Here is a 22,739-nt window from a genome sequence, read left to right on the forward strand (position 1 = left end):
GAGTCAGAGTTTGGGACGGAGTCTTTTACCCCCTGGAGTGTTACCGGAGTTTTTGGAGTGGTCAAATAAACGGGCTTTTTTCCCGAACGCTACTCTGGTCTCCTGCTCGTGAGGTATTCATTACAATATCGTAACATGGTTTAGATTTCTAAATAAACATTCACCTTGTCTCTAGATAGACCTACTCCTGAAAAACTCGTGTCTGCGCAAGGCTTTTTGTCCCTACGAGGCCACTGTCATTTACCCGACGGGAGGGGTCAGTGAGTGAGCCCTGCAATCTAGAATTTGACCACTGATGTCACTGTTTTCAACCCATTTTACACAGTGGCCCTTTAAGCATGTGCATTTATACCAGTGTGAGTGGGTATGAGAGGGATATTTTACACTTTGCTCTCAGTCTATGAGGTTGTTGATATTTAATAATCAAATTAAAACTAATGCAGTCTGATATAAACAAACCCACCTGTCATGAAGTTTCAGAGGAGTTAACGTTATGATAACTTTAGAGGTGCTGCTGTGTTGTGTTGGATCTTTCTAATCTGTTGTCTCTTTCCTCTCTCAGGAGTCTGATCATAGAGGAGAAGAGTTTTGTTCCCTGTGAAGACCTGAAGTACGGTCGCATCTCCTTCAAGGGTTTTAATCCAGAAGTCGAGGTCTGTTGTCATTTTTTAATCTGTCACATCCTCTGCTCCCTCCAGTCTTCTCACTGGTGTTTCTCTGCAAACTGTTGCTTTCAGGGACATCAGAATGTTTTGGTGTTGTCGGGTATAAAAACATAAATTTATCTCCAGAATATCAGAAACATTTTGATGTTTTTGTGAAAAGACAAACTTTTCCCAAAGAAGCTGCAAATTAAACAATAAACATTTAGGATGAAAACCTAAACTATAAATGCGACCATGTTTGATTTAAAATGTGGAGCCGTTCACGATGTTGATTGTTTTGCGTTCGTGACAGAAACTGATGGCTCTGATGAATCCAAAAGATGAAGAGGAGAAACAGGAAGAAGAAGACATCAGCCGGATGCAGACGGATGTCACAGATGAGGAAATGGCTCTCAGGTACAAACACAGGAACAATTGTTTGTTGTTGTGCTTTTAAATGTAAGCAGAGAGATTTTATTTAATTTGAGGTGTTTGACTTTGTTTTCGGATTGGCAGTTTAATTAAAGGCAGTGTAAGATTTAGGGGGATTTAGTGGCCTCCAGCGGTGAGGATTGAAAATTTCAACCAGCTGAAACTTCTCCTGGTTAGAGTTCCTTCAGTGTTCATTGTTCAGGAGGTTTTTACTGGGAGCTGAATTATCCATAGAGGTCTCTTCCTCTCCTAAACAAACGGACCAGGTGATTTAAACCAGTAAAAACACAGAATAAAGCAGTTAAAAAAAAATAAAAATGCAAACTACTGCACCACCATGCTGCCAATATACCCCCCTAAATCCTACACACTGGACCTTTAAGTTTTATATTTCCTGTTTGTGTCTTGTCATGATAACTTGCACACATGTATATGTTTGTACCTGCTGTTGATTTATGGTAAAAACAAACAATTTTTTTTTTTATTTTTTTTATTTTTTTTCATTTTGTTTTGTTTTATTTTACAAGTAGTCTAATGTGTCTTTGTTAATAATATGTTGCATTCATGTCACTGTGTATTTTCAGGCAAATTAAAATTTTTAAACAATTTCAAAAAAGTATCAAACAATAATTTGGAGGACCCCTGCAGTAACCCTGAGGACCCCTGAGGGGTTGCAGACCCCCTGTTGAAGACCTATGTCATAAAGAATATACTTATTTTAACAAGCTGAGCTGCTGTGCTTCGTGTGTAACTTTAATTTTGAATTTCTTAACCTTATGTTTCTTCTCTTTCTTCAGGTACGAAAGTTTAGTCGAAAGCATGAAGAAGAAGTTTGCAAAGAAGCGTGAGAGAGCAACGATAGAAGAGGACGACGTAAACCAAAACGTTGTAGAAACCAGCACAAAGAGAGCCTTTCTGAAACCTCAGGACTGACACCAACATGTGACGGACTTTTTTATGTAAAGGACTCAAAACAGAACTTTTTTTTTTATTATTATTACAGAATGTTCAGTGTTTTAAGGCTGATTGGATGTTATACATCCTGTTTTTTAAAGAAAAGATGTGTCTTTGAGAGGCTGTCAGAGGTGTGAACACAGTGTTTTTACAGTCTGTGCTGCGTGATGAGACCTGCATTAAATGCATCGCTCAGTGTGTTTGTGCGTCTTGTGTCATGTATATATCTGTGGTTTCTTTAAATGGCCCTTAAAGGAGGAGTTCAGCGTTTTGGGAAAGACACTTCTTCTATCTCTGGCTGAGAGTTATGCCTGGTTCACACTACACGATATCAGCCCCATTATATCGTGACACTGTCGTATGGTGTCGGCTTGGATCATGAACAACAATGAGTGTGGTACGCGATAATCCATCATTTCATCTCGTGTAGTGTGTCATAGTAGACGGCAACCAATGCTGCATCTGGGACAGCATAAGACATTCTAACAGAAAGTCTAGCATATTTGATTTTCTTTTTGTCATTCACGACTTCTCGCATCACAGCCAGTCACTTTGACCAAGAGAAACACAGCGATTTTTAGATATTTCGTGTAGGGACGTTACTGCAACAGAGTAAAAAGGGAAAAATGATGGTATGGAACAGCAGAGGCACTGAAGCAACCTGGTGAGTACTGCCATTAGCACAGAAACAATCGCCTAATCTAACATAGTGGCTGTCACAATGAACAAAAAATGTCGTGTAGCATGAACCAGGCATTAGATGTTTAAGATGGTTTTTTTTTTTAGTTTTATTGACAGTCTCCTCTCTGACCTCTGTCACCCAAAAAATAATGTGTCTTTTAAGGAAAGTTTCACATCTCTGAAGTTGATTTTTGCATCCTAGTGAAGCTGAAGCCACCAGCTGCAGATAATGTTTTTCCCATGAGCCTCAGCTCCTGTTGAGCGCCACCGGTTTACAGTCAGTGAGTTTAGCGATCTTCGTGATGATGGGGTCGGACACAGTGGTGGAGCAGCAGCGCTGGAGGAATGGGAGAAACCATGCCATCTGTCCGGGCCTGTACATGGTTTTGGGATGGACTGACAGCAGAGCGTGACGCATGTCCTCCACCACGGGAGACAGGTCCGCTAGACACTGACTGGACATTTTGGACAGACTGCTGGGGAGAGACGAGATGTACACCTCCCCATAATCCTCTCTGACTTCAGAAGAAACAGATGAGAGGATCTCGTCTGTGTAGCGAGAGACGGCGTCGCTGTTCCCAAAGATTTCTGACAAGAAGAATTAAGATTTATCAGCAAACTACACAGCTGTACGAGAGACATCACAAAGTAATTCAAGATGATAACAGTGTGGGAGAAACAGGGTGAGGTTAATGGCAGTTTAATTTTTCCCTAAAAATAGTAATACGTTTATTTATAATGAACATTTAATACATTAATATCCAATACAATGTGTCTCTTAAATCACAAATGAACACATTTAAAATCTGAATGTGATCATCAGGAAACCGTTCAGATCAGACCTACTTGTTCTGAATCCTGTAGGTTGAATTAAAGCCACTTTGACTCCCCACTCAGACAACTCCATTCTCATCACATGGGAGAAATTGCTCATTGCTGCCTTTGAGGCTCCGTAAGCAGCCAACATCGGCATTGGCACCTCACCTGCAGGACAAACCATTAATAAACTATTAACACATCATTAATGCACCATGATTAACCTGTTATTACTGTGTTAATACACCATCAGTCTATATGCCGTTTACATGCCATTAATATGTCACCAATATGCCATTAATACACTGTTAACACATCATTAATGCACTGTTATCGCACTATTAATACACCGTTATCATGCCATCAAGATGTAATTTAAACGCTATCAATATGCCATTAATATGCCATAAATACAGTTAACCATTAATATACTGTTAGTACATTCAGATTCAGATTCAGAATACGAATGTACTAACAGTATATTAATGGTTAACTGTATTTATGGAATATTAATGGCGTACACATGGCATATTAATGGCATATTGATAGCGTTTAAATTACATCTTGATGGCATGATAACGGTACATCATTAATGCACCATTATTACACTATTAATACACCTTTATTATGCCATTGAAATGTCATTTAAACGCAATTAATACATCATCAATATGCCATATATACACCATTAATATGCCACTACACTATTAATGCACCATTAATATGCCATCAAGATGCCATTTAAACACCATTAATACATCATCAGTATGCCATCAATATGCCATGTATATTTCATTAGTATGCCACCAATATGCTATTAATACACTATTAACACATCATTAATGCATCATTATTACACCGTTAATATGCCATCAATACATCATCAATATTCCATTAATATGCCATCAATATGCAATGTATAATCTGTTAACACACCATTAATGCACCATTATTACACTATTAATACTGTAAATATGCCATCAAGGTGCCATTTCAACGCCATCAATATGTCATCAATATGCCATGTAGACGCCATTAATATGCCATTTATATATTGTTAGCACATCATTAATGCACCATTATTACACTATAAATACACCCCCCGAAGTCAGTTTGCTTTTTTTGAGGGCATATAGCCCATAGCAAATGGCACCAGTTTTATTTCAATGTGAGTTCTTCTTTGAGCACCGATGTTTTTCTGAAGTGGCAGTCTGAATAATTCACAAGGGCCCCCACCTCCCACCCCATGGGCCCCAGTGCAACCGCACTGCCTGCCCTGACCATATTTACGCCCCTGGTAGGTTGTTTATATAAAAAGAGAAGTGGTCCCAATGTTGAGCCCTGGGGCACACCTCTTTGCTGAATCAACAAATCAGATTTATTCTGATGCAGGACAACACAATTATTTCTGTTATTAAGGTATGAGTTGAATCAAAGAACTGCCCTTTTAGAGAGGCTGATAGCATGAAGTTTAACTGAAAGCAAATAACGATCAACGTCATCAAAAGTTTTAGTCAAATCCATAAAAATTGCACCTGTGAGATGTGCCATTAATATGCCGTGAATACACCTTCAAAAGCTGATCAAAAGCATTCAAAATGTTGCTTAAGTAAATTTTCCAAACAAAGTTTACTGAAAGTATTATCAGTACTCGCTCTGCTGACCTGCAGCTTTGGAAGGGTTTTATCATTTTCCGTGGTCTAGAAAATTTTGAGTTTGAGTTTTAGCTCTATAGTTTTTGGATTTGGGAGTCATGTTAACTGATATTTTTGGACTGTCTCAGACCACAGGATTAAATAAACAAGTACTGGGACGTACCTGCCACACTGGACACATTGACGATGCGTCCTCTGGACCTCCTCAGCAGAGGGAGGAACACCTGAGACATCTTCACAGCAGACAGGAAGTTCACGTCCACACAGTGTCTGTACGCTTTGAACGGGGTGAGCTCCACGTCCACAGGACAGTAGAGGACTCCTGCGTTATTCACCAAACCCCACAGACCTGCAAGGAAATGAGACATGAAACACAAGACATGAAACAAAAGACTTCTGGTGAATTAATTCATAATAACTTAATGTTTTGTTGTTTTACATTTAGGATTTTTTTTGTTAATCAAAGTCAAAGTGAGAATGAATCTCTCCAAATATCTGCATATGCGTCCAAATATCTGCATATGCATTTAAAGCAAAATTATTTTTAGTTTCTTCACATAAAAGTTTTAAATGTTAATTAATATTTTTTGTTGAACTTTTTTTGGCTTTTTTTTTTCTAGCATAAACAGTGTCACAGTGTTAATAAATCAAATATATGTACATACACAAGAGGATAAAAATAAATAAATAAAAAGATAAAAAATAAACACAATATGTAAATAAAATAATAATATAGAAAAAATAAATTAGAAAATAAAATTAGATAAATAAATGAAAAAATGTATAAATAACAATTCGTAAAAGATTCTTAAAATTAAAAAAATATATATTCCTACATAAATAAGCACCACAATCTTTGATTTACAATCAACAGATCAGCTCTCAGACACTCAAAAATATATTTATGGTGATTTTTGATTTCTCAGATTTTGAATATGGTAATATGGTAGGTGTTGTTTTCCCCTGGTTTTAAAGGCTGCATTACAGAAAAGTGCTGTAATTTTTTACCTGAGTCACTGTGTCCACACTGATAATGATTTATCAAAAAAATCTCATTGTGTAAATATTTAGTCAAAGCACCATTCGTCAACCCTACAATATTGTTACAATAGCGATATTGATAAATATCTGATTGTTTCCATGTTGACCAGCACTGCTGTACATTTCACTAAACCTCAGTCCAGTCCACAGACTGTACCAGTGTGTTTACCAGCAGCAGCTGTCAGGTGTGTGTGTGTTCATTCTCACCTGTGTCAGCCACCTGAGCACAGATGTACCTGTGTGCCGTCTCTATCTGGGAGCTGTCAGTAACATCGAGCTGCAGGACCTGCAGGTTTTCACGCCCGCATTCTCTCAGCTGCTGAGCTCCAGCTCCATTCACATCCAGCACGCCAGCAAACACCATCACTCCGCCCTCACTGAGCCGGTTGGCCAGGGCGTGACCAAAACCTGAGTCACAGCCTTTCAGAGGAAAAGATATAAAGTGTGCTCAGCAACAGAATCAAACTATTATAAATTATTCTAACTTTTGATCGTCATGTTGGAAATTCACAAACTACCCGGCACTATATGAAGTTATTAAAGTGACCTCCACCTTTACCAGCTGCATGATGAACACATTAATGCATCATAACATGACCATTATGACTCTGTTTGTGTTGGAGTGACAGGTGTGTCTCACCTGTGATCAGCACTGCTCTGCCGTGTCCTGGCAGCAGCTCCCCTCTCCTGTCAGTCCCACAGATCAGGATCAAGCTGCAGCCGAGGAGGACAGACCCACAGACACCTGGAGGAACAGTGAAAAACAGAGCGGCCCCACCAAGGGCACCGAGGGCCCAGAGGAGGGCCCCGACAATACCTGGCCGGTTTCCGGCTCCACAGTCCTCTTTAAACCTCCACAGCACAGTGAAGAAGTACACAGCTGCAGCTACAGCACAGAAACAGGAAGTGATGTCCATCCTCCGCCTGTCTGATCGTGTTTCTCTCTCAGCTGTTTCACCTGTGTGTCTGGTGCGAGGAGCAATCTCAAAGTCTTTACACCTTCAGTCCTGCCCTCTCTCTGTGCCACCTACACACAGGTATGTTGTGCTCCTGCCAACAGCTGATTTTTCTGAAACCTGTTCCTTTTCTGCAGCCGCACACAGTTGGGAGTCACTGGGACATCTGATACAGTCAGATCCACCTCTGAACAACACACTGATATGGATCATACACACTAGTGCAGATCACAGACCAGTCTTTGTCTGTAGACGTCAGCATTTTTTCTTCCTGATTTTACTTCTCTGCAGTGAGAACATCTTTCACATAAAGTCAGTTGTAGTTGTGTAACCCAATGTGACAAATCACATTAACAGTCCATGCAGCTCATCACACCCTCTGTTCTTTGACCCTACATACACATCAAACCTTTATTACAGCTGGAGATCCTCAGGGCGGACAGTAACTGAGCACAGTAATCCCACGAGTGTACTATAGTGCAGTTTTGAGGTATTTTAATTGAGTATTTTAATTCAATAATAATAATAATACAACTTCAGAGCTGCAAAACAAAGACTGATGCAAGAAACAGGAACATTGAAAACAAGTCAGATATTAAAAGTAATAAAAGTTAAGGCTAAGAAATAAATGGAGCTAAGGTGAAGTTCAGTTTAGGACTAGATGTTACAATCCTTGATGCACATATTTGAGACTATGAGTGGGAGTAATGGTGCTGTCTGGGGGTCCGAGTGGGAGCCAAAGGGTTGGATAGATAGAAAAGTAAGAAACAGTGAAGACTAAAGTGAAAAGATACATTTTTAGCTTTCTTTTAAAAATATTTGGTGACCTAGCTTCCCTGATATCTATAGGTGGTGTATTTCATAGCTTTGGGGCTTAACTGACAAAGTCTGCATCCTTGATCTTCTTCCGGCTGTTTCTGGGAACCTCCAATAAACTAGTAGCAGATGACTGCAGTGTTGTTGGAGGCAAATAGTTAACAAGGAGTTAGCAATGTAGCTCAGTCCCAGCCCATGTAGGGCTTTGTATACAAGGAGAAGGAGCTTAAAATCAATTCTAACAACAGGAAGTGACAGGAAGTCAGTGCAGAGCAGCTCAGGCTGGCTTGATGTGCTCTCTACTCTTGGTTCTGGTTAATAGCCGAGCTGCAGAGTTTTGAATGAGGTGAAGTCGCTCGGTGGTGTTTTTAGGCCAGTAAAGTGTGTGTTACAGTAGTCTAGGCAAATTGAAATAAAGGCATGAATCAGTTTCTCTGGATCTTTTTCAGTTACAAATGGTCGTATCTTAGCGATGTTTCTGAGGTGGAAAAATTATGTTTTCGTCACCTTGTTAATGTGGGACTGGCTTAGCTTAGATCTGAATCAAGGATCACGCCAAGACTTGTAACTTCAGATTCAATCCAGGAAGGTAAATTACCCAGATTATTAATTAGCATTTCTATTTTTGTTTTTGGGCCGACAAGCAGGATTTCAGTTTTGTCTTCATCCATTTATTTATTGTCAAGAGGCAGGTAGTGATGGAGTTTATGGCTGCGGCATCGTTTGGTTCAGCAGAGATGTACAGTTGTGTGTCATCAGCATAACTAGGAAAACAGAGAACACTGTGTTCTCTAATGATGTCACCAAGTGGCAGCATATACAATAATAATAATGGGAATAATATTGGACCAGTGACCTCTCTTTCTGGGTTGTGCAACACCAAAACTCGCTTACGAAGCCTCTGCAGCCCACTTCAACTGGAACTGAGATTAAAATGTGGTTAATGTTTGAAAAGGTGAGTTTTAAGTTTTGTTCTAAAAGTTGTAGTTTGTTGCATTTGAACAGCGATGCTTTTCACGTACTGAAGTTGATTAAACGATGATGCGTTTACTTGCTGTTGTGTGTAATGAAGTGCATGAACCTATTGTTCCATTGACCTGTAGTCTGTTCTCCAGCTGTCCATCATGTGTTGAAATCGCACTGTATATTTGGTATCATGTTGTGTCTCCAGTTTACAGCTTGTAAATGACCCACAATCTGTCTGTCTGTCACACCTCTTTGTATTTTACTGATGTTGTATTGTTGTGTTCACAGTGCAGAGAATGTGAAGTCACACTGTGTGGGATGGGCGCACCATCTTGTTAGGTCAGTGCCCTGCTATCTCGGTCACCAAAGTGTATGGACTCAGTCCAAAAACGAGATAGTTTGCAGTGTGCAGGTATGTGAGTGGAGGAAGTGTATCAGCCTAGCTTGGATCCGTGTTGTTAATTGTGATTAGTTTGTCCATATAAGGTTGTTTTACCACTGTAGCAGGCACAGGTAACACACAAGCAGCAGCTTCAGGGGCTGAAAAATGAAGTCAGTACTGGAGTGCCAAAAACTGCAGTTCCTCTAATGGCCACTTGAGGTTGGCTCCAAGAGTGAGTCAGTCCCCATAGACCCTCATGTTCAAATACCCACATTTATAGCAGAAATAAACATGTTTACAGCCTGGTACAAAAAACATTCATGACAACTGTGCATAGGTGAATTTTTTTATCTCACCTGTTTGCATTTTATTGAGGCTTAAAGTTATGCATAATTAATGACAGGGCTGATTTGAGTGACAGGCTGTCTGATGATAGTGTCCTTAGCTTCTCAGTCAGATCCACCCTTTCACCCAAATATGGTCATTTCTGGCTCCTGAAAACCAAGATGGCTTCAAAATGGGAGTCCACAAACCAATGGGTGATGTTATGGTAGCTACGTCCATTATTTTTGCAGTCTGTGATAACACAGTGCATGCCTCACAAGATGGCACCCTCATCCAAAAAAATGTACATGGTGTGACGTCAACTTTACATTCTCTATTAGGAAGTTAACTTTGATATGCTGCAGTATCGAAGATTCACTAGCAAGGACCACGTCACAACAATATGTCGTTTAAATGTTTAATTGTAGTTGTTGAGGACTGGTGAATGGATGTGGGGGGTGAAGGTGGAAGAGGGGTGTCTTCTGTTAGGTTGATCTGGGAGGATGTACTGGAGATCGGTTTGAGGGAGACTCAGTGTGGGGGTTTCGTCTCAGGTGTATTTCCGCCTGAGGTGATTACAGGCCCCAAGACGGTACCTAGAGTAAGACATGGGAGAGGTATGCATCAGATGAATAAGAAGAGATGAGGGGATGAAGGAATGATGGATTAAAGGAAGGGAAACAGAGGGTTGGTCTACAAATCTGAGACAAACAGAGCAGGTTGACCAGGTATAGGCAGGCTTGGCACGTAATCAGAAGTATGGTGGAGGCGTGGCCCTGCTCCCAAACACACGTTAACAAATTAACTTCATTAATAACAGCTGATTTTCAGGACAACAGCACGACCTCAAGTGTGACATTGCTTCTTTTCAACAGTTCTACAAGCATTTACAAGTTAAAAAGAATGAGCCACAACGGATGAAGATTTGTTTGTTTATTTGATCATTTATCGCCTCTTTGACTGGACTGTCGCAAAGCAACACATTAACATTCCTGCACGCTTGCTTTGTGTGGGTCTACATGTTACCACAGACCAGCTGCTTTGTGTCATGTTTTATCTGTAAGTTTCCATTTATTGTGCAACCAGTGAAAAAAGAGTGTTGACAGTCACCTTTGTGTGATTCAAATGAGTTAACAGCTGAACAAAAAGTACATTATGATATCAGCTGTTGTCATATGAGCACAGATGGAGGTTTGCACTGAAGTATCCAGGTTTCTTTCCATCCCTTAATCCTCTTCTGACGACCATTTAGTATTTTTATTTAACTCAAACGTTATTTGTGGAAATCTGGATGTTTGCGGTGCAAAATTTGTTGCGATGACTCTTAATGCAGGATAATCAACGTTTAATGAAATTAACAGTTTAGAACACCTGTAAAGCAGAGTGAAACATTCATAGTTAAAAGTCCCTGTGCTGTTATACTCTGTATCAGCAATACACATTATATTTATCCACCTGAGACCCTGTGTCTTCACATGAGGACGTCCATTTAGGATTTACTGCACTTTATAGTTAATCTACTTAATTTAGACCTGTTGTCCTCGTTCATGGACACTTTTTTGTGCCATCTAGTGGTAGTAAGAGCACAATACACTAATCCATGTAAAAACAAGATGGCAGCCATCTCTGCCAAGTCAGTCTGCAGCAGATCCCGACACAAAATTGGACAAGGTACAAAACCTGATCACATTTTTACAATTGAAACTTGTTTATATATGATTAATTAAGTTTGCAGTTTGATATACCAACACATTTTACCAGTTTTAGCAACAATAACAAGCTAAGACGCTGTTAATTAGGACATACTTGTTTGAAGATGTTGGGAATTTATCATCAGCTTGTTTGAGGACATTGGGACTTTATTGTCGTTAACAATGTTTAGTTTTTATACTTATCAGGTCCTACTGATCCCAAATAGTGGGGAGAAATTAAAAATACATACCAAACAAAAGTTCAGGTCTCAGGATGTTATGATATTCATGGGTTAATCATTTCAATTCAGCAAAACAAAAGATTTATACAGAAACAACAGAATAACAAAGTGAATCTGAACTTTTGAAAACTCAGAAACCAAAATTAGTGCCACAAAAAGCAAAGACACAAGAGTGTCAGTTTTCACTGTATGTGTATAACTGGAGCTTTCATATGTATCACATGATCTTCCTCAGCAGATGGAGCTGTTCACATTTACAATTTTCTGAGCACTGTAATGACTTCTCTTCCCTGTTGGTTTAAAAGCTCTCAGCTTGAGGAAGAACATGTGATCTGTTAGAGAGCTCCAGAACAGACTCAACTGCTGTTTCAGTTTGAGCTGAGAATGAAGAACATTCAGCCTCATTCATCAGAATCTCTTTGGACCAAATGTTTCCTCAGTGCATTCAATTTATTCTTCATGTTAAAACCCAAACTCTTACTCAGAGTTCACAGTGTATCATTAATCAATATTACACTGACAGGGTTACGGGGATGGGTTACACTGGGTGTTTTCAGACCTAGATTTGTCTTGCTTTGGTCTGAATCAGGGACTAGTTTTGTTCCACAGTTGCATAATTGCCTAGAGTTGATTCATGTTCTCACGACAGCATTTTCAAGCGGACCAGATCAAATGCCTTGTGTGAGAAAGCTGCTCTTGATTGGTCAGAATTTCCATGTGGGAAAAATCCAGGAAGTAAAGCAAACGTTGAAGAAGAGTACACTGGCAAGATAAATGTGACACTTTCTAATGTCACAATGGAGGGACAACTACGCAGGTTGATTTTAGCGCTGCTCATCGTGGACTATATTGCTGTCATTGTTCATTTTAGTCAAACCATACAGTTTGAAAACGAGGCGCGGCTCCAACTAGAAAACAATGTTTTGATGCATTGGATGTGCTGAATGTGCATATTAAGGCAGTACAGGAGGAGGTGCACATTAATAATCCTCCAGGACTGTAACATGCTCATGTTTAACCCAAACAATGTGTCATGTGACTGCAGTTGCTTCACATCCAGGTCGGAACACATCCTCACCACAAATGAACCGCACCAGAGTTCATTTATAACCGGACTGAGACCACCTCTTCAAGAAGGTCTTGGTTCGGTTGTTTTGGTGCACACCCCAGTGCGATTGCTGTGTTCACACCTGCCCGAAACAGACTACTTAGGGGGCGAATTAACCTGAGTTCGATTGAACCGAATCAAACAGGGCAGGTTTTAAAGCACCCTGAGAGGTTTGCCTTTGTTCTCTTGTAAAAAAAAAAAAAAAAGCGCACACACACACAAAGTGAAGCAGGTTGGGTAACTTTTTCGGGGAGTTCCAGTTTTTGTTTTGTTGAAATCACTGCATCCTCTGCACAGATTGGCCAACACACATTAGTTCCTCTGCAGACATGGTGATGCACATTCACTTTGTTCACTGCAGATAGTAGTGACAGTTTGCACACACTGAAATAAATTATTTATAGTATGAAGGACAGATCATGCAACTCTCACTTACACTTACAGCTCAGCTGTGGTTTGATGTCTCAGTCATTTTCTACCAAACGTCCTGATTTCCTGCAGAACTCTGAATCTGACCGAGAAAGATTTACTGACAAAAGACGAGCAAGTTATGGATCACTGATTCAGCTCAGCTCCAGAGTTTGTTGGTTTGGTTTGTCCCAATCACCTGGATCGTCCTCTGGTCAACTCATGGACCATGAACTCCTCCAAAGACTCCAGGGAACTGATGGACCACTAACCCTTTCAAAGCCTTGGGAACTGGTGGACCACTAACTTCTTCAGAGACTCTGAAACAAGTGGACTACTAACTCTTTCAGAGACTCAGGGGAACTGTTGGACCACTAACTCTTTCAGAGAGCGAGGGGACACCTCACCCCTCTCAGCGTCCCTTAGGACAGTCAGCTCCTCCTGTAACTGAGCGACAGGACGTCCCAGCTGATAACCCAGATCCACCAGCAGATCCAGCACTGCAGCTCTGTAGTTTTTAAGTCCGTAGCGTCTCACTGGAGGCAAGGCTCTCTGAGCAGCAGCAGAGGCCTTTTCTGGTTCCTCCAGGTCCCGGTAACAGACTGCGAGGGCGGAGAGGGTGGGTACAATCAGGGTGGGGTTCTGCCAAGGTAACAACTTCTCCTCCACCTCTAACACATTCTGCAGCTGCTCCACAGCAGGCTTAAACTGTCCCGCTCGCAACAGATCGTGTGCTCGTTTCTGCTCCTGCTCAGTGAAGAACTTGGCGAAATGAGGAGAATGCCGAACGCAGCGAACACTGTAAAGTTTAGCCAGGTAGTCCTGGAGGCCAAGGCGACGCTCTGAGATTATTTCAGGGCTGAAGTTCCCGCTCAGGTGTTTTCGGGGGAGAACTACATCCTCCAGCTCCTCCTCAAACTCCTCCAGCAGTTTGTGGTGGAAGCGGGAAAAGTCGCTGTAACGGCGCTCCACAGGCACACGGTGGGAATCGAAGCTGCCAGAGCGCATCACCACGATCTCATACACCTGAAGACGAACAGGAAGCATTAAAACAAAACGTTAGAGCAAGGAGTCAGTGATGTGTATCTGGAAACTGTATCACGTCCAGACATTCTTGAAAGACTGAACAAGACTTTAAAATCACATTAATATATATGAGACAAAACTACCGTAAGATTAAAATAAATATTTGGTGGTTGCAACAATTGCAGAAGTTAATTGCACAAAACCACATCTTGTTTCTGCTTTTAGTTTTTTTATGCAGATGAAACAAAAAGAGATACAGTAGGCTATGTTGATCAGTGAGCTTTAGAGGAACTAGTAGTAGTTCCACTGTTTCCAGTCTTAATACTAAGCTAGCTGTTTCCCTTGGTTTCAAGTCTTTATTATAAGCTAAGCTAGCTGCTTCCCTCGGTTTCCAGTCTTTATGATGAGTTGGGCTAGCCGTTTTTCTTGGTTTCCAGTCTTTATGATAAGCTTCACTAGCTGTTTCCTCCAGTTTCCAGTCTTTATGCTAAGCTAAGCTACCTGTTTCACCCTCTTTCCAGTGTTTATGGTAAGCTAGCTGTTATTTATTGCTTCCAGTCATTATGCCAAACTAGCTGTTTCCCCTAGTTTCCAGTCATTATGCCAAACTAGCTGTTTCCCCTAGTTTCCAGTCATTATGCTGAGATAGCTGTTGCACCCTAGTTTCCAGTCATAATGCTAAACTAAGCTACCACTTTCTTTACCACTTTTTTGTGTGTGTGTGTGTGTGTGTGTGTGGGTGTGTGTGGGTGTGGGTGTGTGTTTCAGTGTCTCACCACATATTTGGACAGAACATGATGAATAATACGAGTCGATGGGATTTCAAACAGCAGCCTGACGGGTCGCTCTCTCTTCTTCACTTCCCTCAAGTTCTGCTGCAGCTCCTTAGTGGTCAAACTGGAACAACTGGGGGGTTCATCTACACAAACACACACACACACACACACACACACACACACACACACACACACACACACACACAATGTTTAGACTCTAGCTTACATACATTTATAAAGTTTTCTTCAATAAATAGCTTGTAGTTTTAAATGAACACCAATGGTGTAATAAATGGTGTAATAAATGGTGTAATAAATGGACGTGTTTAATGGTGTTACCCTGTAACACCATTAAACACGTCCATTTATTTGGTCCGTTTATCAGTTTGGTGAATATTATCTAATCCTGGGGATAACTAAGACATCACACCCAAATATTTACAGCAGAAACAATAAAGGTCAAGAGCAGTAAAGTTCTCTGTGATCTAAAAATTCCACATTTTGGTAAATCCTCTTTTTCTCTTCCTCTCTGAGAGTCAGATGCTCATACTGATACCACTCACACGTCTGGACACATGGTATAAAAACACAGATGAAGTAATTATTAAACTGAAAGTATGTATATATATTTTAATGATTGTGTAAAAAGTACAGTCTATATCAGAATAAGACGGTGAGTCAGAACCTGAAGACAGAGTCCTTATGTGTGTCTCAGTCCGGTTTCCAGTGCCCCTCTGTGGCTCTGCCATCACACCCAAACAGCTGATTAATAACATGCAAAACATCGAGAGACAGTCACCATTAATAAAACTGTCTCAAACATCCCAACAGATCTGATTAAAAGAAATGTGACTCAATGATCACACAGACAGATAAATAAACTCACCCTCTCTTCCCGCAGTTCAGCAAGAGTTTGTCCTAAGAACACACAGACATACAGTATAAAGGGTGTGCTTGTGCTGAGAGACGTGCAGAGAGAGGAGGAAGTTCCTCAGTGGATAAATTCATACCAGCAAGAGTGAAAAACAGAAAAGGTGAAGAGGAAGTGAAACTAAAGAGAAGTGTGGTGGTGGACTGTGAGTGTCTGGTTAGCATTAAAACATGCACATAAAGCTACACACTGATCAAACATGTAGCTCAGTGTTTGTCTTATGGCCCCAGTGGTACCAGCCACATGGTATTTACCTCTATGTGAAAGAGTTCAGATCATCACCACAATTAATCTGAGAGAAAATATAATCATTTTTAATGAGTAATTAACTTGACCGATTCAGAAGTGTCACCCTGTGTCTCTCTGCAGGAACCTGACAACAAACTTCTTCCTCCCACATTACATCATGTGTTAACAGGCATGTTTCCTTCAGCCGCAGTTCCTCTCTGCTCTTTGGGTGGAGACACATTCGAAGATGTTTCTTCTCAGTTTATTTTCATACCCGGTGACATTTCAGTCTTTATATGTGCTGAAGATGCGCATTTGACAATAATAAAGGTTCACTGTGATGGATTGACCAATGCAAAATGTTACAGTGACACTTAACAAATGAATGAAAACACACACTAACGTCACACAACAACAACAAAATGTAGCAAACACAGTTACAAATTACAGTTACAAAACAATCCAAACATTTTTGAAACAAAACACATCATTTGATTTTATTTACACATTGCATTGCGATTAAAGGTTCAATTAAAAAAATCAGGGATAGTGTGATGATTTAACAGAGAGCTTTGGCGAAAAGTTTATCTTCTTTGAGGCAGCATTCAAAAGAAGAAGCATTTTAAGGTATTTAAAGGTTTTTGATGCACGCCAGGACATTACATTTTGGGATTTCTGCATCTTACACTTCATTCTGCTTAACTGTAACCCGTTGTCCTCATTCGTGGAAACATTTATGCGCCATCTAGTGGTAGCAAAAGCACAATGTAGTTAGTGACCTTCCAAAAAAAAAAGAGACAGAATTCATCTCTTCGCTTCATTCTTGTAATTGAGAAACCTAAGCTTTCCACAATTTATTTCTATAGTTCAATGCAATTAAAAAAATGTTGTTAGGTGTGTACTTGATATTCTTATGTTCATATGACATAGAATTAAATGCTAAAACAAACATACAACTCCTGTCAGACAAGGGTCATGTGACACATTTATTTTATGTCTGATTTTTAAAAATGTTTATGATACTGTATTGTACTAAACCAGGGGTATCAAACATGTGGCCTGGGGGTCAGAACCGGCCCACCAATGGGTCCAACCCGACCCACTGGATGACTTTGCACACCTGATATTGATGCACTTGTGATGGCTGAGAGCTGTCAGGTTTAAACAGTGAGTAAATCTGATCTTTGAGACAACAATGAATTCTTACTGTTTTCAGATTTAAAGATACTGAACATTGTGCAACATGTTATCAACCAGCAGCTTCAGCCCAAAAGAATCTGTCTCAGACTTCTATCTTAAAACAATATGGGTGGAAACCTGCTGCTGAAGCACTGACAAAACTTCAGACTGTAAATGGATTGTAAGGCAGGAGATGACTTCACCGTCTTCTTCAATAGCTTCCACTTTATGTGTTAGACTGACTGAATGTGGAAAAACTGAGACATGTTGAATTTTCGTATATTTTTCTAAGGATATCGCAGGCTGTCCATCATCTGTTTTGTAAATGGATGAATGTTTTTAGAAGGGGTTGTTACTTTTGGGGTATTAGGAAGTGGTTTTACTGGTCCAGCCCAGTGGAGATCAAACTGGGCTGTAAGTGGCCCCTGAACTAAAATGAGTCTGAGACACCTGTACTAAAATAAAAGTTTTGAGTGAAAGCTTTTTCCCAAAGAAAATCTAAGTTGGGTGAGCGCATACCCAACAAAGCTGGGGTCTCAGGAAGATATAAAATATAAATGGGGTCTCCTTCACCATCAAGATAGATAGATAGATAGATAGATAGATAGATAGATAGATAGATAGATAGATAGATAGACACTTTTTGTATGTACTGTATTATGTGTAGGCTACATAGTAGTCAATGTGTATGTTTATCTTTGTTTATCTTTGTTGTCCATGTTTTGAACTGTGTGTATATGCTGTGTATTTACATTGGCAGAAACCTGAGTTACATTAAAGCTGATTCTGACTTTGAAACATAATTAATCATAGAAATAAAATCAATGTATTTCTATAAGATTGATTCATAAGATCTAAGCTCTGATTCACACTCCTCACCAGCAGGTGTCGGTACTGCGCCGGAAACCATTCCTGTCTGACTGCCGTTAAAACCACCAAAGAAGAAGAAGAAGAAGAAGAAGAAGAAGAAGAAGTTTGTTTACCGCCAGTTCAAAATGGAGCCGAACCCGGAGGATCCTCCGTCACTAACGGCAGCGTTACTTTACTCCGTGCTGAGCCTGAATGTCCCTCCGTCGGTCGGTAACCAGATGTTCGAGCTGTACCGGGTCCAGACGGCCCTGCTGAGGCGGAGGAGGGTCCGGGAGAGGATGGAGCAGGACCGGCGGCGGCGGCAGTACCTCCGGAGGAGGAGGGCGTTCATTCTGTCCTCCATCACCGCGATCCTGAGCCTCATCACCACCACCACCAACAGACACGTCTGGGTCCTGAACCGGAGCCCCGGGCAGACCTTCTGGTCTTCAGCCGAATCGTTTGACGATGAGGAGTGGAAGGCGCAGTTCCGTGTGTCCCGGGACACCTTTGACTACCTGCTGGAGCGGATCGGACCGGCCATCAAACGCCGCAGGACCAACTACCGGGTCCCGATCGAGCCGCGCCGCAGACTGGCCATCACGCTGTGGTGGTTCGCCCGGTCCGGGGAGTACCGCTCCATCGCCAGCATGTTCGGGGTGGGGATAGCGACCGTGTGTGTCATCGTGCGGCAGGTGATCTCAGCCATACTGGACCGGCTGTACCGGCGCGTCGTGTCGCTGCCGAGCGGACAGCGGCTGGAGGACACCATCAGGGCCTTCAAGGACCGCTGCTACCCGCAGTGTGCCGGGGCCATCGGCGGGACTCACATCCCCATCGCCCCACCGAGGGACAACCCGGACGACTACCTGAACAGGAAGGGGTGGCACTCAGTGATCCTGCAGGCTGTGGTGGACCACAACATCTGGTAAACACTGCTTACTAACAAGTACTCAAGTACTGTACTCAAGTAAACATCTGAGGTAGTTGAGTATTCATGCTACTTTGTTCTACTGCACTACATTTATCTGACAGCTCTACAGATTAAAACACTTAAAGAGTTCATAAAATCTGATGTTAAAACAGTTTGTCTAAGTCCATCTGAAACCATTAGTCCAATAACTCTCCATTTATTTTATTGCATATTTAAAATCGTAATAATATTGTATCATGGATCTTCTAGTGATTCCCACCCCTATTACCAAGTAGCCTAGGTTTTCACTTACAAGAAATCTGATTTGTTTTTTGATGCACATATTAAACATACAAATAAACATATTTAGAGGAAATAAAAATAAGGCAAAGTACTGCAACACTTCACAACATAAACATAGACAGAAAAGTTATAATGAATATGATGACGCTATGATATAATGTACTATAACATAAAAATATAAAACAATATGTACAGTATAGCTGTTTCAAAATAAATAGGCTGTACAGTTTTGTGCAGGATGTGCAAAATATCAGTCAGGGGTTGTGCAAAAGTTACGGTAGAGCAAGAAAGTCCAATATGCAGACACAGTGGCGCAGCAGGGGGATAAGAGTCCATGTTAGTGAGGGTCACGACTCACGAGCCATGTCGATGTGGCCCACTGCAGTCAGGAATGAGCTGTTTTTGTGGTGTGAGGTTTTGGTCCTGATGGACAGCAGCCTCCTGCCATAGGGGAGTGCAACAAAGAGTTTGTGTGCGGGGTTGGAGGCTATCTGTCCTGTCTGCCTCAAGGTCCTGGAAGTTCCTCCAGGTCCTGAGGGGACAACTGTTTGCAGCCAATCACCTGCTCAGCAAAGCATATGATACACTGCAGCCTGCCCTTGTCCTTGGCAGTGACAGTAGCGTACCAGGTGGTGATAGAGGAGGTGAGGATGGACTCAGTGATGGCAGTGTAGAAGTGCACCATCACTGTCTTTGGCAGGATTTTAAATGAATGGTTTTTACTTGTGATGGATATTTTTACATTCTGATATTGGTAGTTTTATGTCAGTGAAAGTTTTTTTAAATTGAAGCAACCAACATGATGTGAACATGTACTTTTTGTCCCTCACAGTTTCACTGACGTGTATGCTGGCTGGCCTGGAAGTACGAGCAGCTCCACTGTGCTCTCCAGCTCAGACCTGTACTTGAAAGCAGAGGACCGCCCTGATGGTTACTTGTTCCCCAGACAGGTGAGTGCACAGTCCCCTCTTCCCCACCTCCTTGCATGTCGAACAGCATCAGTCAGAGTGCTGAGGGGGGCGGGAAGCATCTGATCCACTCAATCAGAATATTAAAAGTGAAGTCTCCCTTTCAGAGGTCGGTCATGTCTGATGGAGTGGAGATCCCCATCCACCTGATCGGTGATGCGTCGTTCCCTCTAAAGCCGTGGCTCATGAAGGGATACTGCCAGGAACACCAGCTGTCTCCTGAGCAGCGTCGCTTCACCTACACCCTCAACTCCGCCCGCTCCGTGGTCGACACCGCATTCACGCGGCTGAAAGGACGCTGGAGGTGCCTGCTGAAAAAGAGCGACATCGACGTCTCCATGATGCCCAGAGTTGTGGCCGCGTGCTGCGTTCTGCACAACATCTGTGAAATCAGAGGGGACAGTTTCCTCCCTGAGTGGAACTTTGAGATTGCTCCTTCTGGTAATTATCTAAGACAGCCTGAAACAGAACCGTACGAAGGAGACACGTACTGCACTGCTGAGGTCATCAGAGACATTGTGACTTATAACCTGTTGACGATACTGCAGTACTGAAGGTGTGACTGCAGCTCAGACAAAAGACTTGATGTCATTTATCCAACACTGGTCACTTGATTTATTTTAAAAGCACTAGATCTCCAGGGGATCTGGAGTCAGTACATAAAGCAACTTAGTCTGCCTCTTACTTGGTCACCTGTCTCCACTGAGTCTGACATCAGTGACCCTGGATATTACCCGGTATCATGAAGCTGGGTATCAACTTCAGACCTTCATCATCAGAACCATGAATCAAGCACTTACTATGATATGAGATAAAACAGTGATACCTGCAGGGGAATTCTGTTACAGCAACAGAAAACAAGTGATACTCAGTGAGGTGAAACATAAACAATATTATCACTAGAGTAAAATAAGAAGATGCAGAAAGATCTGCTGAGGCAGAAAGAAGCTTCAGTGACGCCTAAAGCCCTGGTTTCACACCTCAATGTCACAATCCCAACAGCACGGCTGTTTGTCATGTTCACACAGAGTGATCAGAAAACTTGGACAAAATGAAACTGTGCTGAAAATTTGTCAGTTACTGATCAGCATTATGCACATTTTGGGTCATTTTAGAATTCATAAGCTAGGATGGATTTTTTTAAAAACTTACGTTAAGCTACTTTTATTGGGAAAAGCACATTTGCCCCTGTTATATTTACATTACATTGTATGTTTTCTTATTGTGCAAATGAACCTTTCTCAAAGCGTTTTCATATTTCTTGTTGCAGGCTACATTTTTATCAAAATTATGCTTTCAAAAAGTGGTGGGGACAGGGTGTCTGCAGGTCCTTTAAATGTCTCAAAATTTCTGAAATTCAATTTTATAAATATAAGGCCTTTAAAGTCATTAAATATTCTTAAATTGTAATTTAATGCAATGTAATTGCCACAAACATTTATCTTATTTAATTAATCCATTTTAATTTCTTTTGGTTAAATGAGTCAAGCTTTTCTGTGTTTAAGTCCACATTTATGTCACAAATCCTTGTAAACCTACCACTGAACCTCATACTGTCTTTTTACTTTGTACTTGCACTTATCTGTTGGAAAAAAATGTATTAACCTAACTCACTCTAATAATCACATTCCTACATAAAATCTACCTCTGCACAGGACTTATTTATTTTTCATTTATTTTATTCATTTAACAGTGACAGTGCACAGCTACTTAGCTGCACCAGAGTTAGCTAAAAGATAATTTTCATCTGTAGTCCCTGGGCAGGAAATAATAGAGAATAATTTCTCTGCTTAAAGGCACTATTATATAAAAAAAACCCCACACAATTACAAAATAGAACATTTTCTTTTAAAGATATTTTTTGGGGCATTTTGCCTTTAATCGATAGGACAGGTTCCTAGCTGAGTGAAATGACTTGGAGGTATCTGAGTGTCCATCGTGATAAGAGCTAGTGGAATTGTCTTTTTTTTATGATATTTTTATGGGCATTTTTTGCCTTTAATTGATAGGATAGTGAAGTGTGAAAGGGGGAGAGAGAGGGAGTGACATGCAGCAAAGGGCCACAGGCTGGAGTCAAACCTGGGCCGCTGCGGCAACAGCCTTGTACATGGGACGCCTGCTTTATCCACTAAGCCACTGACGCCCCAAAATAGAACATTTTCATGACACAATGGCTTCAGCAGTAAGACAACACAATAACAAGTCATAACAACAATAAAACGACAATACTAAGATACCACAACAACAACGATAAACTACAACATTAGGATATAAAAAAATTTCATAGTGTTAGTGTTTTGAGTTTATGTGTAATGGGTACATGATTGGGTTGATTTTAGCCATGATTTCATCTTGAATTTAAATTCAATTGAATTTGAATCTTATCTCACTTCAAAGCTGTCAAAGGTCAGTAGATTGTGCCTTTGAATGATGTTACAGCGATGAAAACA

The 22,739-nt window shown here is 41.0% G+C and overlaps 4 protein-coding genes across 6 annotated transcripts in view; 2 read left to right on the top strand and 2 right to left on the bottom strand.

The window, feature by feature from the left end:
• Positions 1 to 2,230, top strand: part of mphosph6 (M-phase phosphoprotein 6) — a 3,782-nt gene extending 1,552 nt beyond the window's left edge. Inside the window, exons 3-5 of the mRNA XM_050074239.1 lie at positions 563 to 653; positions 958 to 1,061; positions 1,874 to 2,230. Of these exons, the coding sequence (XP_049930196.1) occupies positions 563 to 653; positions 958 to 1,061; positions 1,874 to 2,009 (331 nt within the window). The 3' untranslated portion in view covers positions 2,010 to 2,230. The remainder of the gene's footprint in view (positions 1 to 562; positions 654 to 957; positions 1,062 to 1,873) is intronic.
• On the bottom strand, positions 2,077 to 7,185 carry hsd17b2 (hydroxysteroid (17-beta) dehydrogenase 2). Its single transcript, XM_050074238.1, has 5 exons — positions 6,864 to 7,185; positions 6,431 to 6,643; positions 5,346 to 5,531; positions 3,558 to 3,695; positions 2,077 to 3,299 (listed from the first exon to the last, which is right to left on the bottom strand). Exons 1-5 carry the CDS (start codon positions 7,138 to 7,140, stop codon positions 2,959 to 2,961), a joined length of 1,155 nt encoding a protein of 384 aa, XP_049930195.1. The 5' UTR covers positions 7,141 to 7,185; the 3' UTR covers positions 2,077 to 2,958.
• Positions 7,186 to 9,977: 2,792 nt separating this feature from the next.
• On the bottom strand, positions 9,978 to 15,908 carry snx20 (sorting nexin 20). 3 transcript variants are annotated; one of them, XR_007571826.1, is made up of 5 exons: positions 15,805 to 15,908; positions 15,604 to 15,680; positions 14,919 to 15,061; positions 13,145 to 14,142; positions 9,978 to 10,263 (listed from the first exon to the last, which is right to left on the bottom strand). XR_007571826.1 is itself a non-coding variant. In XM_050073190.1 (4 exons), the coding sequence occupies exons 2-4, from the start codon at positions 15,665 to 15,667 to the stop codon at positions 13,471 to 13,473; spliced, it is 879 nt and encodes a 292-aa protein (XP_049929147.1). In that variant the 5' UTR covers positions 15,668 to 15,680; positions 15,805 to 15,908; the 3' UTR covers positions 10,299 to 13,470. The 3 variants fall into 3 exon arrangements, 1 of the variants encoding a protein (XP_049929147.1); XR_007571827.1 differs by having other exon boundaries at positions 9,979 to 10,263; positions 13,151 to 14,142; XM_050073190.1 differs by lacking the exon at positions 9,978 to 10,263 and having other exon boundaries at positions 10,299 to 14,142.
• Positions 15,909 to 18,176: 2,268 nt separating this feature from the next.
• On the top strand, positions 18,177 to 21,946 carry LOC126408032 (uncharacterized). The gene is made up of 3 exons (XM_050073387.1): positions 18,177 to 19,033; positions 20,154 to 20,271; positions 20,397 to 21,946. Exons 1-3 carry the CDS (start codon positions 18,252 to 18,254, stop codon positions 20,841 to 20,843), a joined length of 1,347 nt encoding a protein of 448 aa, XP_049929344.1. The 5' UTR covers positions 18,177 to 18,251; the 3' UTR covers positions 20,844 to 21,946.
• Positions 21,947 to 22,739: the final 793 nt, after the last annotated feature.

This window comes from Epinephelus moara, chromosome 20 (genome assembly GCF_006386435.1).
Source record: "Epinephelus moara isolate mb chromosome 20, YSFRI_EMoa_1.0, whole genome shotgun sequence".
NCBI classification, from domain to species: Eukaryota; Metazoa; Chordata; class Actinopteri; order Perciformes; family Serranidae; genus Epinephelus; species Epinephelus moara.

What these genes read in the sequence shown, in the direction of transcription:
- hsd17b2 (XM_050074238.1), bottom strand. Translation starts at nt 7,140, where the DNA reads ATGGACATCACTTCCTGTTTCTGTGCTGTAGCTGCAGCTGTGTACTTC. An exon ending in CAGAGCAGTGCTGATCACAG is followed by an intron (nt 6,644 to 6,863) that starts GTGAGACACACC and finishes TTCCTCTGAAAG; the next exon opens with GCTGTGACTCAGGTTTTGGT. An exon ending in CAATGTGTCCAGTGTGGCAG is followed by an intron (nt 3,696 to 5,345) that starts GTACGTCCCAGT and finishes TTTGTCCTGCAG; the next exon opens with GTGAGGTGCCAATGCCGATG.
- snx20 (XM_050073190.1), bottom strand. Translation starts at nt 15,667, where the DNA reads ATGGCAGAGCCACAGAGGGGCACTGGAAACCGGACTGAGACACACATA. An exon ending in CATAAGGACTCTGTCTTCAG is followed by an intron (nt 15,062 to 15,603) that starts GTTCTGACTCAC and finishes GTGTTTGTGTAG; the next exon opens with ATGAACCCCCCAGTTGTTCC. An exon ending in ATGTTCTGTCCAAATATGTG is followed by an intron (nt 14,143 to 14,918) that starts GTGAGACACTGA and finishes GTTCGTCTTCAG; the next exon opens with GTGTATGAGATCGTGGTGAT.
- LOC126408032 (XM_050073387.1), top strand. Translation starts at nt 18,252, where the DNA reads ATGGAGCCGAACCCGGAGGATCCTCCGTCACTAACGGCAGCGTTACTT. An exon ending in GTGGTGGACCACAACATCTG is followed by an intron (nt 19,034 to 20,153) that starts GTAAACACTGCT and finishes TGTCCCTCACAG; the next exon opens with TTTCACTGACGTGTATGCTG. An exon ending in GTTACTTGTTCCCCAGACAG is followed by an intron (nt 20,272 to 20,396) that starts GTGAGTGCACAG and finishes TCTCCCTTTCAG; the next exon opens with AGGTCGGTCATGTCTGATGG.